General features: G+C 47.5%; 1 protein-coding gene across 1 annotated transcript in view; it reads right to left on the reverse strand.

The window, feature by feature from the left end:
- Positions 1-16,224, reverse strand: part of NID2 (nidogen 2) — a 79,184-nt gene that overhangs the window by 3,090 nt on the left and 59,870 nt on the right. Inside the window, exons 12-17 of the mRNA XM_079699501.1 lie at positions 9,313-9,432; positions 8,253-8,483; positions 4,358-4,579; positions 3,589-3,758; positions 1,265-1,394; positions 685-856 (exon numbers count right to left, since the gene is read on the reverse strand). Of these exons, the coding sequence (XP_079555627.1) occupies positions 685-856; positions 1,265-1,394; positions 3,589-3,758; positions 4,358-4,579; positions 8,253-8,483; positions 9,313-9,432 (1,045 nt within the window). The remainder of the gene's footprint in view (positions 1-684; positions 857-1,264; positions 1,395-3,588; positions 3,759-4,357; positions 4,580-8,252; positions 8,484-9,312; positions 9,433-16,224) is intronic.

Genomic DNA, 16,224 nt, shown 5'->3' on the forward strand with positions numbered 1-16,224 from the left:
TACTGATTTGAAGGTTTCTCTGGAATTTCATTTGGTAGAAGCCCCATTAAATATGGCAAGAGTTTCTCAAGGTATAGAAATCCTCCCTGATTGTAACAAGTCCTACTGAAACACAGACCAAGTTATACGTCCCAGTTGATGACCTTAGCAATTATCATAGACAGGAAACATTGTTCTTTGGACTGTTGCCACTGTGAAAATGAGGCCAGAGGAATAACATGCCTGGTGTCTGAGTTTTGCTTACTCACCAACTAATGCAGGTAACCTCACTGCAGGTTTAACACTGGGATTTCCTAATGTGTTGCTGGAGGAGACCGACTTCATTCCGGTTGAAGTGCTGTCTCAGGCTTGGCCTGATCATCTGATCCAAAGTAGCCCCCAGTCTCACTCACATACTCTGAATTCTCTATGTATCACATCACAGGCCTAATAATTTCCTTGTTATCCATTAGTTTACTGTCTTACTTCCTCCTAGTAGAACATAAACTCCATGAAAGGACAGACCTTGTCTTTGCCTAAACAGTACCTGACACCTAGTAGATCCTCAGTGAGTACTATTAACTTAATATATTTTGAACTTTTATGCCCATGTTCTAGACTCTCCCCTACAACTATACTTAGAGCCCAAGGGCTTCAAATGAGGATCTACAGGTAACAGAGGAGAATTAGGGAAGCCCGGCTGACCCTCGGATTGGATCCACAGCGATGGCACGGGGGTTCACCAGGTCCGTGTGGAAGAGGGCCCTGCGCTCAGAGCCGTCCAGCCTGGCCCTCTCTATCTTATCCAGGCCGCTGTCTGTCCAGTACATCGTTCTACGAAAGTGGTCGATGGCAAGTCCTTCGGGACTTATCAGACCTGGAATAAAACAAAGGCAGGGCTGGAGCAACTGCAGCTATGAAAGGTGAACCTGAAGCAGAGAGCTCTGCTTACCGTGTTTGAATAGTTGGGGGAAAAAAAAGTCTTGAGAGTTTCTAAGTCAAAACACACAGAGTCAATAGAGGAACAGATCCTGCGTTAGGCTTTCTGCCATCTCTAGTACCCTCTAGCCTAACAAGACCTCCCAGCCTGATGGCACCAGGCGTCCCCAGGGCTGGGGCCAGGCAGCATCAGCTGTAGCCACACCTTGAATTCTTACTGCAAGCCCTTTCTATTCAGAGTCCTATCAAGAAGGTAGAGGGGAGACTTGGGCATAAAAGAGACAAATAACTTGGACTTGGTAGAATGAAATGGAATGGGAATTGTCTTCTGGGTGAAGCTGCTGACCTGAGTTAATGATGGTCTCGGGCTCTGCTCCCGATTCCAGACGGGCACGGCTAATTGTCCGTCCAGCAACGTCTGTCCAGTACACCATCCTCTCCCGGCAGTCGTAATCAATTCCCACGACTATGGAGCCCTTTGTGACCAAGACACAGAATTGGAAGAATTAGGATTCCTTGCATTTCCCCCGACTTCATGCTCGGCTGCCTCACTCATGCATGGCTGCAGCGAACAACCCTGCGTCACATGGTTTTATGGCAGCCAAGCACAGTGGTTAGATGTGTTGGTGATGGAGGCCAACTTCCCGGGGCAGAGCCAGGCTTGGCCACTTGCTAGCTGTGTGACTTTGGTACTGAACTTCTATATGCCTTTGTCTCCTCATTTGCCAAATGAAGATAACAATACCTACTTCACGTGGCTGCTATAAACATTAATACCATAATTGCTTATAAAATATCCTAATCAGTAATTAATATACTGTAAGCTCTCAATAAGCACTATTAGTGGTAAAAACAGAAGGGACTTCATGAAAAGATTAGCCCCTTCAGTGATTAGAGGACAAATGCTAGTCTCAGCGAAGTCAGTCTTTTAATATTTCACTGGACAAAAACTGTGACTCTTTCAAACGTTATCAGCACTTTTTCAAAAAGCCTTTCTAAAATTTGCCAATATATAACAAAATCTACCCTCCCCTCCCCTCCCCTGTGAGATCTTTCTGCTATCTGAGGTGCAGTCACCCTTACCCCCATCTCGGCCTCTTACTCCAAGGCAATCATTTAGTTGTACTCTTGTGTAAAAGAAGGTATACAACTTGATGGGTTAAGGAACTGGGGAATAGTGGTCACCTCACCTCTGGCTAGGGAGCTCTCCCCTCCTTCCTTATTACTAAATAAATGATGCAGTCCTCTTTTAAATGCCGAGTCTGTGATATTCCTTTCCAAAACTCTGCACAGAAGTTGCTTCATTCAATTTCCAACCCAGAGTCCTGCTCTGAGAAGCCTGGCAGATGTGCAGAGGCAACATGCAGGGGCCACCCAGCTGTCCCTGAGGTCATGCAAGCTCCCTGCTTGCCTAACAGCCTCCTGGGGCTGTCCTGAACTTATGCCTCTGGGAGAGGAGTCAGTACAAGAAACTACAAGGCAGGATTAAGAGTGGGCAGTCTATATGGGAGGATCTGAAGGTCAAGTACAATTTTAAAATTTAAAGTCATCTGTCTCAGGCACGGGTGCACGGGCCTCCATTAACCCAGGGAATCATGAGATCCATTAACTCATGTAAATGATTTCAGGGTTTCTTGGAGGAAGAAGTCCCAGTTTAAGTTTCCACAAGATGTGCTTAGAACCCATATTCCATTGCTCTTTCAGTTCCACCACCATTACCATCAACAACCCTGCCCTCATCAGAGGCAAGTTCAGAAATGCAGTGAAGCCACCTGACTTGGCTAGAATAAATAGACAGCTTGAGGTGATGACAATTTTCTCTTTTAGAGAAACTACAAAACAGCAGCGAGTATTTGGAAACGCATACACAACTCACATCTTAAAAAAAAAAAAAAACCCACATTGTTTTCTGAACACCGGCTACTTCTAAACTTTTTTGGACCAGATAAGAGGTTATTCATTAACAGAAGTAAATGTAAACATGGACGCTGTATTATTCTTTCTCATAGATGAGCAAGTACCTGGAGCGTGAAGTTTAGAAATGGAATTAGGCGATTTTCCATTGTAAGTGTCAGTGCCTTTCTGGTGAACTCCCTTCTCTTTTCAACATTTTAGAGAAGAAATCCCTTCTCCAAAATGGAGTGCCTCGACCATAGGGAGGCTGCTGGCTCAGGAAGCAGCCAGCATCCCCTGGGGAAAGCCCTGTCCGTTCCTTTCCATGATCACACACTCCCCAAAGTTTCATCTATGACGGAGTCAGAGAAGAGGCTGGTCGACAGAACCAAATGGGAGGGCAGAGGGCTGCAGCGATGAGGCCGTCATTAGTTGGCTTCCAGGATCTCTGCAGAGATGTCTATGGCTTAAAGAGAATGCTGGGGACTTGGGTTTACCTTCTGTCATTTTCCCTTGGATCCCCACATGCCCCCTCAATATGCTGACAACTCTGAAATTCCCTTACCACATATCCGAAACCCCATGAGCCAACTGGAGAAAGCGGCCTTGGTCAGTCAGACGTGACTCCCAGCCACAGAGAGCCCCCTCCTCTTCTGTGTGTCAGGCTCCCGAAGACCGAAGCCCAGAAACCTTCCAGGATCCCCCTCCACCTCAGGCCTTGCCCAGATCTGGAAACCCGATGCAGACCCGCCCCCCCTGGGGAGAAATCCACTTTACATGCAGCGACAGCAGGGTCTTGGCTGTGTCCTTCTGAAGCCTGGTACCATTGAGGGGCAAGTGGCCGATCTGCTGGCCCTGGGCATAGAGCAGGAAGGTGCCCACAGGTGGAGGGGTCACATCGGGTCGGGGCGTGGGCCGGGCTGTGGGCGGAGCAAGCGTGGGTATACCTGCCGTGGGGAAGAGGAGGGTATGGGTAGCAGAGAGGGAAGGAAACGGGGTGGGTGGGGGGAGGGGAAGAGAAGTTACTTTCCCGCATACCAGAGCCTCCAGAAACATCAAAAGTTTTCACCCTGGGCAGATGTGCTCCAGATGTTCCTTAAATTGTAATTTCTAGGGTTTTTTCCCAAAGATCAATTATGTAAATCACTGCCAATTACTGGGGAGGAAGACAACAAAACATTCCCCTCAGAACAAAGGAGAAAGTTTTTTCTTTTTTTAAGGGAAAAACTCCAGAGCCAGTGTTGTGTCAGCTTCTCTCTGGGGCCCCAGGGTGACACGTGTCCCCTTTCACCCTGGGCTCAGAGTAGGGGAAGGGAGGAGAAACTGCATATCGAATTTAGTTCCAGATGTTCTAATTACAGAAACTGTTAATGACAAAACCAAATGTTAAATCTGAACCGGGATCTGGGGCAGACCAGGTTATAAATCAACACGGCTTATCAGCGACTTCTTCTCTTGGACCTGTTCACCCCTCATTCCCCCACCTGCACCCGCAGCTGGCAGCTTTCCTTCAGGGACACCTCAGATGCTGCCCCTGGGTGCTTACATGCAGGGGTGATGCCTGGCTGGGAGCGGGTGCCCGGCACCTCTCTGCCATCCTGGTCCACACACCAGCAGAAGTCACTCTTCCCGTGGCACTGCATGGGCACGAAGTAGCCCAGGTCATCGCACTGGGGCACGTACTGGTCGTCCCTTGGTGTGCCACCGTAGTGCTCCAGCAGGCTTTCCCTCCAGCGCTCACAGACGGTCCGGGGCCTCTGGGTGGGCTCTGAGCAGGTGGGGACAAAAAGCCTTTGATTGTGAACCAAGGACAGAATGTAGCATGTGGCTCAAGATCCCCACTCCTGGCCTCCTGGCCACCTTCCTCCTCGTGTCCATTAACGACGCCTCAGCCAAGCCCCTGGATGCTGGCCCTGAGTAGCGAAGTGCTCTAAGAAGTTCTCCACAGGAATCAGGAGGAGGGGTCGTCCTGATGCTCCTGTCTCCCTAGGCCAGAAGGATTGTCATCAAGGCCCAGCCACATCAGGAAAGAACAAGAGGAGGTAACATCCGGGGTGCAAGGCTCGCTCAGCCTGGGAAGGGGTGTCTAACAGTCCTTGGGGACTCAGGGCCTACATGATGCTTAAAGCCAATATTTATTCTTTCTTGTTTCAAACTCCAGGACTTGCGTCTGAGAGGGCTGTCTGACACTGGCCAGCGTGTCTTAGAAAGTATTACTGAATGCCCTACTTACGTGGCCCTGAGTATCTGTCCATTGGAAAACTATATTGAGTAAAAGTAAAACCTACTGTAATTAGTATGTGTGAGCGTAGGAGAGTTGGTGGCAAACAACTTGATACTGACTGTGAGACACTCCAGCTCCGTGAAGTCCTTTGGCCGCCCTGCTCTGGGCTTATCTCAAAGCTGAACCTTCTTCTGGAGGCTCCAGCTTCCCACCATGTTGCTCTGTCTCCTCCTTTCTCCAGCTTCCTTCCCCATCCTTCCCCCTGCCCCCCATGCCCATACCCCCCTTCCTCACCACCATGCTTAAACTCCTGTTAGCTGCCCTTGCAGAGCAGTTTCTCTGCCTGCAATTTTTTCCCAGCCTGCTTCCACAGGGCTGCCAAGGCTCTGTCCCAAACATGGCCGTTCTCTGAGAGGACTGCTTCAGGCAGTTTAACTTGTACAGCCTCCTAAGATAGGATTACCTAAAGGAACTTAAGTAGAAGGTACTTCTTCATTAATTCCTGCAATTCATGCCTATGGTCTGTAGAATCATACAGCCAAGTACCTACTTATACCACCATGTGGATGTGTAACAGAGATCTCGGAGGAGAACAAAAACTGGGCTTTCCCCCATCAAAGCTGCTCTCCCCTAGACTTTTCCATGTCAGTAGACAGCACCTCCATTCTTTCCATTGCTCAGGCCCAGTCATCCCTGACTCCCTTCTCTCACTCTCCACGTCTGATATGTCAAAAAATGTCAGCTGTATATCTTCACATCTCACCACACCCACCCCTGTCATCTTATGCCAGGATTACTACGACAGCCTTCTTACTGGTTTCCCTGCTTCCATCATCTTTCCTGCCCACCCTTTCCACCACCCCACTGTAAACTCAACTAGCAGCCAGAAAGAGTCCCTTTAAAAAAAACTCATTTCATGTCACTCCTTTGGTCAAAACCTCCAATGGCTTCAAAGAACAGTTGGAAACATTACATTTGGGCTCCAGCACCTACACTTCCCCTAGGAAAGGATGGTGAATAAAATCTTCAGAGCTCAAACCCAATGAGCACAACTCCAAGACTCATGACATTTGCGGGAAACGGATGCCCTTCAGGCTGTCTCTATAGCTTATGACCCACAAGAAGCAAAGCTCTTTTTAAAACATCTTGGAGAAGGAGAGACTGACTTCCTCACCCAGATGTGTCTCAAAGGAGCCAGAGAAGGAAATGCCACTCCCTCAGCCACTCACCATCCATCACAAGGTGGGATTCCCTGGAGAAGTTCCCAGCACTGCCCCAGATCCACATAACAAACTCAGAGGATCGATTCTCAGGGGACCACCCAACGAGGCCCATCTCTTTGTTTGGAATGCGACACACAGCACAGTCAGCTTCTGGGAAAGGCGCACCTCACGTCACCTACACGTGGGCATCCCAATCATTCCTTACTATTTCAAGCTACTTCTTGATCCAACCATGGATTTATTTCTATTTCTGGTTGGCAGGGTTTTAAATATTTTTAAATTTTGGGCACAGAGTGTTCTCTCTCCCTTCAAAGCTAACCCCATTATGCAGATGAGACTGGTCAGGAATGGCAACCGAAGCCAAACCAGCACCAAGAGAGAAGCTTGGCCATGGGAAAGAGTCTGCACAAAGGAACATGTTCTTCTTTTAGTAATTAACTTTTCATTCTCTTGGCTCCCTTCTGGATTACTGTTCTTAACACATGCCTGTCTTAATAAATTTCATAGAATTCTGAACCATTCCCTTAAGATGCCTCCCAACCATCTGATTTCTTCAAACCACAGCTGGAGTTAGAACCAAGACTTTTTAAGGACTAGGAATGAGTGAAACAATTTCTCTGTATTCCTTTTTTTTTTTTTTGGACCTGCAAAATATTTTCCTAAAAATAGGGACAGAGAGGAACTAGGAGTGTCACTGAGGAAGCAAGGGTATATATACATCTAGATCAAGCATTAACACTTTTTACTTATATGAATCTTAGAACCACTAATGTCCTGGCCATCACAATTCATATTATTGAAAGGATCAAAACTGGTAGTAATTCTCCAGTTCTTACTCTCATACATTAAAAGCCAAGACTAGTACTTATGGAACCCTTTTCAATAGTAAAAATGGATCTTCAGGGGCTTCCCTGGTGGCGCAGTGGTTGAGAGTCCGCCTGCCGATGCAGGGGACACGGGTTCGTGCCCCGTCCGGGAAGATCCCACATGCCGCAGAGCGGCTGGGCCTGTGAGCCATGGCCGCTGAGCCTGCGCGTCCAGAGCCTGTGTTCCGCAACGGGAGAGGCTACAACAGTGAGAGGCCCAGGTACCGCAAAAAAAAAAAAAAAGGATCTTTGAATAGCAAGCTCATGGATATGTACAGGAATTATTTTGGCTAAAACAATATAAAACCAATTCTATGTTCTTCATAATAAAGTTCTTCTGTATTAAAAGAAAAAGGTCTTCCCATCTTTGAACAACTCAGCGAGGCGTAGAAACCTGCCTTGGCAACCTGCAGTTGGCATGAACTGTGAGCGCTTGGGAACCACGCCTCACACAGGTGGGGAGTGCTCAGACGGTAACAGACAGGTTCATGTGCTGCATCTCAGATCACGCAGGCTAACAAAACAGGTTCCTGCATCTCTTCTAAAGGTGACAGGAGCAAGAGCGATTCCCCATCGACATGCGAGCCTGGCTAGAGAGGGCTGGGGTTACTTGCTTAGAGCAAACTAGCTGCATCCACCTACCCGTGTCATACTTATTTTTCCCACTGATGCTAAAACAGCCTTCAGACAGTTTCCTGCACTCCAGAAGTCAGAGTTAAGTGATACAAAGTTACATGGGAAGGCCGTTTTCCTTTTGGACAAGAGGCTGGTCTGGCAAGGTCATCAAGCTCTAAGATCTCCCTAAGCTGCAGTAACAGATATGGGCAGTGACCTCAGCCTGACCTCCACACTCAGTCTCAACTTCTAGTCTTGTACTTGTCTAAGAGGCTGGAGTCCAACATGCATGTCACGCACGGGTCTCTGTGTCCCTGTAAGATGAACGTGCACATAGGTGTGTGCCCACCATTCAAGTGTTCCTAGGAGGAAGGAGGCTACACGCAAGGATGATGATCAGCCCTGAGTCTGCGTGGTCTGGGCAGGGGTTACAATCTACCCCACAGTAAGCACCATTCTGCTGCCCTGCCCCAGGCCTGTGCTGGGACCGGGTGTCTTTCCTGACTGGCTTACCTTGTGGTCCGCAGCGAGGCGGGACGGAGCCGGGTGGGGTCTGGGTGCCAGGGACTTCCTGACCATCGGGGTCCACACACCAGCAGAAGCCAGTGCTGCTGTGACACTGCAGTGGCAGGAAGTGGCCCTGCTCATCGCACTGCGGGATGTGGAGCTGGGCGACAGGATGAGTGCGCTGGGCCTGGGCATCACGCTGCTGGTGCTCACAGGGTCTCAGTCCAGAGGTGGGGTCTTCCAGGACCAGAGCAGAGGAGATACAAAGGAGGAGTAAAAGGCATTGCAACCCATCCACTTTTACCAGCCAGCCTCAAAGTCTCCTGAGGGTTTCTTTTTTTCTATAACTGGAAGACAGGATAACATGGGAAAAATAGCAAGGCGCCGGAATTTTGGAGTCCTGGGTTCTTATTTTAGCTCTGCCACTATCTCCCTAATTTCTCCCTAATTCCCACAGTTTACCCTGTAAGTCCTGGCTGATTATACAGTGAAACAGGCCTCTCCCCTCAGCACTCAGGGTCCTATTGCTATTTGGGTAAAATGAAGAGCAACCCATGACTTCTGTCCAAACATCCTAAGAGACTCCAGAGAAAACAATTAAAAGTGTGTCCATCCCCTGAGGTCCAGAGCTGAAGTTTGAGAAACTCCAGGTCAAGGGCAGTTGCTAGACTGCACCATGTTGGCCACGTTCTACTAGAACAGTCACCATGGGGGCTAACTCCCCGCTCGCTACAGCATGTGCCTCCTGGTCGGTCAGCTTGATCTCAAGGCTTCATCTAAATTGCACTTATCAAGGCAAAGCAGATCACCAAGAGAGTTAACCAGAACTGCTACTAGGTAGGACCATGGATGGGTCATACATCAGGCCTCCCAGGATGCTAATAACCAGTGAACTATCAATAAACTAGGCAGCCAGAAATAATGCAGGAAAAAATCCAGAGCCTGGAAAATCCACCAACTCAGGCCTCAGACCCGGATAAGTCAAGAGTGGGCTGAGGTGCTGTAGAAAAACAGCATTGAAGGATCCGGGAGTTTTCTGTGCCTGATCTGGCCCCCCAGACCTTACCAGGTGTGCACTGAAATCCATCCCCATGATATCCAGGTTGGCAACGGCAGGAGAAGGAGCCAGGAGTATTGGAGCAGGTGGCTGAGGGGTGACATCTGTTTTCCGAGCATTCATCAACATCTGCAGTGGTCAGGGAGAGGGAGGGAGGGAGGGAGGGAGGGAGGGAAGGAAGGAAGGAAGGAGCATGACTTCACTGCACACAATCTATGCCACCACGTGGCTTTAGTGCACGTGGATCAACCATGAGGGCTCCACTTCAGAAGACCTTGGGCATGAGCAGAAACACGTCGGCACCTTAAAGGCAAGCTCAACAGTCCAAAGTCGAGCAACACGTTCAGTGTAGAAATCAAACATATACTTCACAGAGAAATATATCCTGGCACCTTTTATCTACAGTGAATTCCAGGAAGTTTTTACCTTTGAACTAGCCTTTAGTCCATAAACCATTCATTCCCTTCCGTTGTATTCCATATAATAAATACACGTAACAATAGTTTTTTTTTTTTTTCCTTTCCTTATTGGCACCATCTCCCTGTAGCACTGATTTACAGATGCAAAGAACCCATTGAGGCTCCAAATACTTCTTCAACTAAGTTAGAAGCACATTCAGTCTTACATAGTCAGAGAGTCCTACTACCTAGAATGCCCAATTAATCAGAAATTTTCTTTATTTTCCACCTTTAGAAGAAATAGAGAAGTATAAGAAAAATATTATCAGAGATTTTGAAACAACACATAGAAAAGAAAATCTAAATTTGTCTGGCTTATCAGTACAAACAATTCAGGTCCCAACATTCTCCATATGGTACCATGAGGATTAATTCTCACATTTCTCAAAACTGCAACGTCCTGGAACTTCAAACAAAGGCTGACTTACATTCCTTTTATTTACTGAAATCAGCACAGGCTGACGATAGCAAGACACCACCCCCGCTCCACCCTGCTGCCAAAAAATAAATAAATAAAAGTCTGAAAATATAACTGTTGAAACCAATGGCCAGTGGTTGAGATAAGCCATCTTCAGGGACAGGAAGTCTTCCTGAGTAAAAGAAGGATAAAGGGTGTAGATCTGATCAAGGCTCAACTGAAAATAAAACAGAGTAGTCACATCTGAGGTAACATCCAAGATATGTTTTTAAAATGTGTGAACAGGGAAAAATGTGGGACAGGGTGATCGGTGTAAAACCTAGAGAAGAGGAGTCCCAGAAGGAGAGAACGGCATCAATTCCGTACAGCTCGTGCAGAGACACATCGCACCCTGGAAGCCAGAGACTTACAGCCCTGAATGTAATGTCAATCAGATGTGGCTCCTTGCCCAGCCTCCGGGACCCAGGTGAAATCTCTTCTAGGGCGATCAGTGCCACCCTTGCTGTGACCATGCTTTCACTGAGCCACCTTCCCATGACTAAGGGCCTTTCCCGGGTACCAGTAAGTGGATGTGCTGGATACACAACACAGGCCTTCTGTTCAGGGGAGATGAGTCTCTGACATCGTAATTAGCAGTGTAATTACTTATACTGCTTATCCTCAGGCTCAGGGAGTTTACTGCACGTAAATCAGTTTACTCTGAAGTCCAAAACCCTTGAATGCCCGACACAACCAAGTTTAATGCCACCCAGAGAGGCTCTGCCTAGATGAGCAGTGGGCCTGTCTAGTCACCTTCCTTTCACTGACAAAGGCTGGAAAGTGGTTATAAATTCATTTGCAAGGTTAGAATCAAACAAGGTTTGCTGGTTAGCTCCTCAGTTAACCAAAAATAAACCAAATAAAAATAATTACAACAACAAAAAGCTTATCTCCAATCCAATCATCATGGCTTCTATATTGTCATATTTAATTATCTTTGAGGTTGGCCCACTGTCTCTTCAGAAGGACAACTCAAATGCCCAGCTGGATGAAGCTGGTGCCCATCCAGATCCTTGGGACTGGAAGATGCTATAAAACCAAAGCTGTAAAAATTAACGTCCAGCCAAATGCAGGAAATTAAAGCTATTCATAATGCATATGCTAAAAGTACTTCTCATGGTAACAGGAACCCCAGGCAATGGCAGGAAGCAGGAATTCCTGAGATACAGGGCCTATTTCTAGAAACCACGGATCAGTTGCTTGTGATTATTTTTGAACTAAGAGAAAGAGGACTCCCCAGAGGTACCGAGTCATGATCTTTTTTTTGGCAGTACATGGGCCTCCCACTGTTGTGGCCTCTCCCGTTGCGGAGCACAGGCTCCGGATGTGCAGACTCAGCGGCCATGGCTCACGGGCCCAGCCGCTCCGCGGCATGTGGGATCTTCCCAGACCGGGGCACGAACCCGTGTCCCCTGCATCGGCAGGCAGACTCTCAACCACTGTGCCACCAGGGGAGCCCCCGAGTCATGTTCTTAAAGCCTATGGCCTAGGAATTCTGACCAGACCCGAAAGAGCAGCCATCCTCCCACAGAAACCAAAGTCATGGGGAGACAATAACTGATGAACGACCAACAGGGAGAAAGTCTCTGAAGAGACTGAAAGCATCACAAGTGAGCAACACCTGTCCCCCAAAGCTGGAGAAGTTTAAGACCCCCTGAAGCACAGTATCCAACACCTCTTTGGAGAACCTTGCACCGTGACAGGAAACTGGAGCCTCGCCAGCTACTCCAGGGCCTGGGTACAGAGCAGGCTACACCCCTCCTTAGGCGGGGGAAACCAGAGCTTTTGTGTAAAGGAGAAGTCTTCCCAATTTCACAGGCGGTCAGGTGTCAAGAGAAAGTGCAGAGAGATTTTCAACTCCTTGGCAAGAGAGGAGCTTCCTGTTACATCACTGGGGACGGGGGCTGCTTAACCATCACTGTTGGGGTCTTCAAGGACTGGTAGAGCACTGAGGTCAAGGCAGCGGGGTCCAAGGCAGAGTGGAGCCCCTTACCCGTCAGATGATGCAAGGTGGCCGATTCTCAGGGTAATTCTCCATTCTGTCCTCTGCCAAGCTGCTAAGAAAACCTGTCTGGAAACTGTATTAAAAATTCTCTCTTTTGAGTTCATGCTTTGGTGCTTCAACATTCTTCTCCCTGCCTTACTTCTGAGCCCACACCCAAAACCAGCTGAAATCCCTTCAAAACAAACCCAACCCCTGGACTCGAGCGTCCCCCTCTCTAACTCCCCTGCTTTGCTTTTGAACCACCCAGTGAAATTTCCTGGCGCCAACTCAAATCGACCCGCCTCCAGACCCCAACAAAGGCTTCGGCCCATGAGTTCTTGCTCCCCACCTACTCGGTCAAGAACCCTGCTGCTGGCTGTGCCCTTTGGATCCTGCGTGGCATGCAGTGACCCGCTCTCTGGGACCTGTGAGTATAATCAGCTTCTTCTCTGCTTCTGCTGTGGCCACGCCAACTTTACTATACCTTACCCAGCATCTACATGCTTCCAATAGAAACCACGAGAGAAGACAGTGTAAGTACCTCTCCTCACAGCCCTTCTCTGGGTAATGGGCCATCTGTAACCCAGTACCTCAACTCACACGTGAGGAAAGGTCCCAGCTCAAAACATTCTGCTTTTCCACCCAGCAGCATCATCAAGATCTGCAGGGACAAACATGCCTGAGAAATATCCAGCTCACACCAATGCAGGGCTGAAATCAATCCCCACTGAAGGGAGCTGGAAAGATTTCATTCTGGTTGCACAAAAGTAATTCCTCTTCGTGACTCAGACTAGGTCAAGAACCCAAAGCCAAGTGCAGCCTCCCCGGGGAACCTGGTTTTGAACAAACTGGCTGGAGAAAAACCCACACACCCTTTTAATGCTAGTTTGATGGAGTGAAAACAAATGTGTGTTTCAAGTGTGCACACCTTCCACAAAATAGAGCCTTCATCTCTATTTTTCTCTTTTTTCTCTGTCGCTATGGTCACTGGGACACATGCACACTGGGACATGCCTTTAAAAATGCACACACACACACACATTTATATACTTATCCTGCAAGCCTCCTTCATGATTAGCCCAGCCTGATTTAGGCATAGCACAGGTATTTAGGAAAATGACTATTCATTCTCTACTACCCCACAGTCTGGAAGCTTGGACGGCAACCATAGGGTAACTATGGCAGGCAGCCTCTCAGATGGTCCCCAAAGATCCCTTCCTCCTGATAGTCAGTGTCTTATGTAATCCCCTTCCTTTGAGTAACTTGCTTCCAACCAAGACACTAAAGCAGTATTGAGGGGATGTCATTTTTGTGATCACTGCCAACCTGCTGGCAGACCCCCTGCTGAAGGCTTTGATGAAGGAAGCTACTTTGTAGGAGAGGTCCGCGTGGCAAGAAGCTGAAGGTCACCTCCAGGCAACAGCCAGCGGGGACCTGAGGCTCTCAGTCGGATAGTCCTTGGGGAACTGAATCCTGCCAATAACCACGTGAGGCTCTTTCCCCACCTGGGCCTTCAGATGAGGCCCCAGGTCTGACAGAGACCCCCTGACTAGACCATATAGAGAATAATAATGTGTATTGTTTTAAGCTGCTATGTTTCGGGGGAATTGGTTATGCTGCAGTAGATCACTAATACACTGGGGAAGCAATGGATGGGATTGGCCTATTTTTAAGTTTGTGGGTTCCAGATAGAATCTCAAAAATAGAGAACCAGAAATGAAACAGGGACAACTGAAAATGGCAGAAATCAGCAAGAAGACAACAATAACAAAGAATGACAACCCTATAAAATTCCCAGCATGGAAAAGTAGCTAATTTCAGGATCCTAATATGACCCCAAAATGTAACCCAAGTCCTACAGGACAAGCAGAAGTTAAAAGAAGGGAGAGAGAATGATTCTAGAAGGGGTTAGGACAAGAAGCAGCTCACCTACATTAACATTCTGATTTTAACACTCATCACATCTAAGCTGCAATAATTTCAACTTCTTTGTTTTAAACCAAAGCCCTAAGGAATGAAATACTTTCAAAACACCATCTCTGCTGACCTGAGCAGCCAGATGTTTAAATATGAAATTCTACTGACAAGATTTTTTCCTTTGTGCATTCTCGTTTCTGAGAGCCAGTAGTGTGTGAAATCGAACTGAATGATGAGTCCCACGAGGTGGAAAGAGCAGTATTTCCACTGCGGGGCTTAGCAGAAACATGAGAAGTTTATGTGTGTCACCTGACACCCCTCCCTCCAGACCTAGAGGGTACCTCTGTCTGTACAGAGTATCTATTACACATGGAGTTCTCTGGCTGGTCAACTGGGACAAGCATCTGTGACTTACAAATCTGCCTCATCCTAACTTGAAAAGCATATGAGCTCTGTCTAAGCCTGGGGGTTGGGACTTCCCTGGTGGCTTAGTGGTTAAGAATCCGCCTGCCAATGCAAGGGACACATGTTCGATCCCTGGTCCGGGAAGATCCCACATGCCATGAAGCAACTAAGCCCGTGTGCCACAACTACTGAGCATGCGCTCTAGAGCCCATGAGCCACAACTACTGAGCTTGTGTGCCACAACTACTGAAGCCTGTGCGCCTAGAGCCCGTGCTCCACAACAAGAGAAGCCACCACAATGAGAAGCCCGTGCACCGCAACGAAGAGTAGCCCCTGCTCACCACAACTACAGAAAGCCCGTGTGCAGCAACGAAGACCCAACGCAACCACAAATAAATAAAATTGATTCTTTAAAAAATAATAATAATAAATAAATAAACAAACAAACAAACCTGGGGGTGTTTTTAGGGAGAAAAAAAAAACCTCAGGGTTGAACTGAGCCACAGCTTTGGGTCATTTCAATATAAACTATGTTTTCAGAAGTAAACCATACAGCTGAGCTTCTGTACAGCAGAAGTGGAAACATTAAAGAGCCAGGTTCAGACAATCCCTAAAAACCCCACATCTGGAAAGCAGTAGAGGGGCTGTGCTGCCCTGACATGTCTGTTCTGTCAATAACATATGGCTTCAGGCTGCTGGTCCACTCAGCCTGCCCTGCTGAAACCAAAGGGAAAAGGAAGGAGGAGGAGAATCAAACATCTAGCGAGGAGGTCAGGGCCAAGCTATTCAATCAGTTAAGAAGCTCCCAGGAGTTACAAGGCTGTTCTTAGCAAATCAGCTCAGTGGGCCCAGGTATACGGGGGCAGAGGCAAGAAGCAATTTGATGAGACAGGGAAAGCCTGCATTTTAGGTTTATATTCCTAAAACCAACCCTTTTCCCACCATCCTCTGATTCCCAGTGTCTCATTTAACCATTATTTGTGTGCATTACTACCAGATGTTTTGAAGATCTTTAGTGATTATGTAGATTTACTGAATGATCTCTATATTAAGGTACTACTAATCCCAGTTTCATGAACATTTATAATCAGTATTATGCCTAGTTTTTCAGTAATAACCTCATACATTTCTAAGTTAAATTTCAACAGTTAGTCCTGCTTTCTGGTTTAGTGATTTTATAAAGTTCAGTATGAAGTCTTAAAGATAGTTAGATTTCTGGGAGAAAAGCTTTGAGTACTTAGGTATGCATTAATATCCTTTTATATCTGTGGATTTATTTCTTCTCTCTCTCTCTCCCTCTCCCCTTCCAGAGAGAGAGAAGAAGGAATAAATTACACAGAAAGAACTGTATGTATGTTTAGAGATTGCTTAAATTACCACTTCACGCAGGGGAATAGCAACTAAAAATTAGGCAGGACTGGAAGTGCTGAATTAAGCCATTAGCCAGAGAGACTGAAGGATGGAGACTTCCTCCCAGGAGGATATATGCCTTTCCCCACATCTCTCCTGGCTACACTAGCTCCAGGGAACAGAAGGTTACAAGCTGGCAGGGTCTCCCCACTGCTCCAGGCACGGCTCTTCCAAGGACAACCATACATGCTCAACAATCTGGTCCCAGGGCAATCACCCTCGGCCTCTCTTTCTGACTCAAAGGACACCTTTTCTTTCTCTTTCGGCAGTTCCACAGCGGTGTGAGTCAA

This window comes from Hyperoodon ampullatus, assembly GCF_949752795.1.
Source record: "Hyperoodon ampullatus genome assembly, chromosome: 3".
NCBI classification, from domain to species: domain Eukaryota; kingdom Metazoa; phylum Chordata; class Mammalia; order Artiodactyla; family Ziphiidae; genus Hyperoodon; species Hyperoodon ampullatus.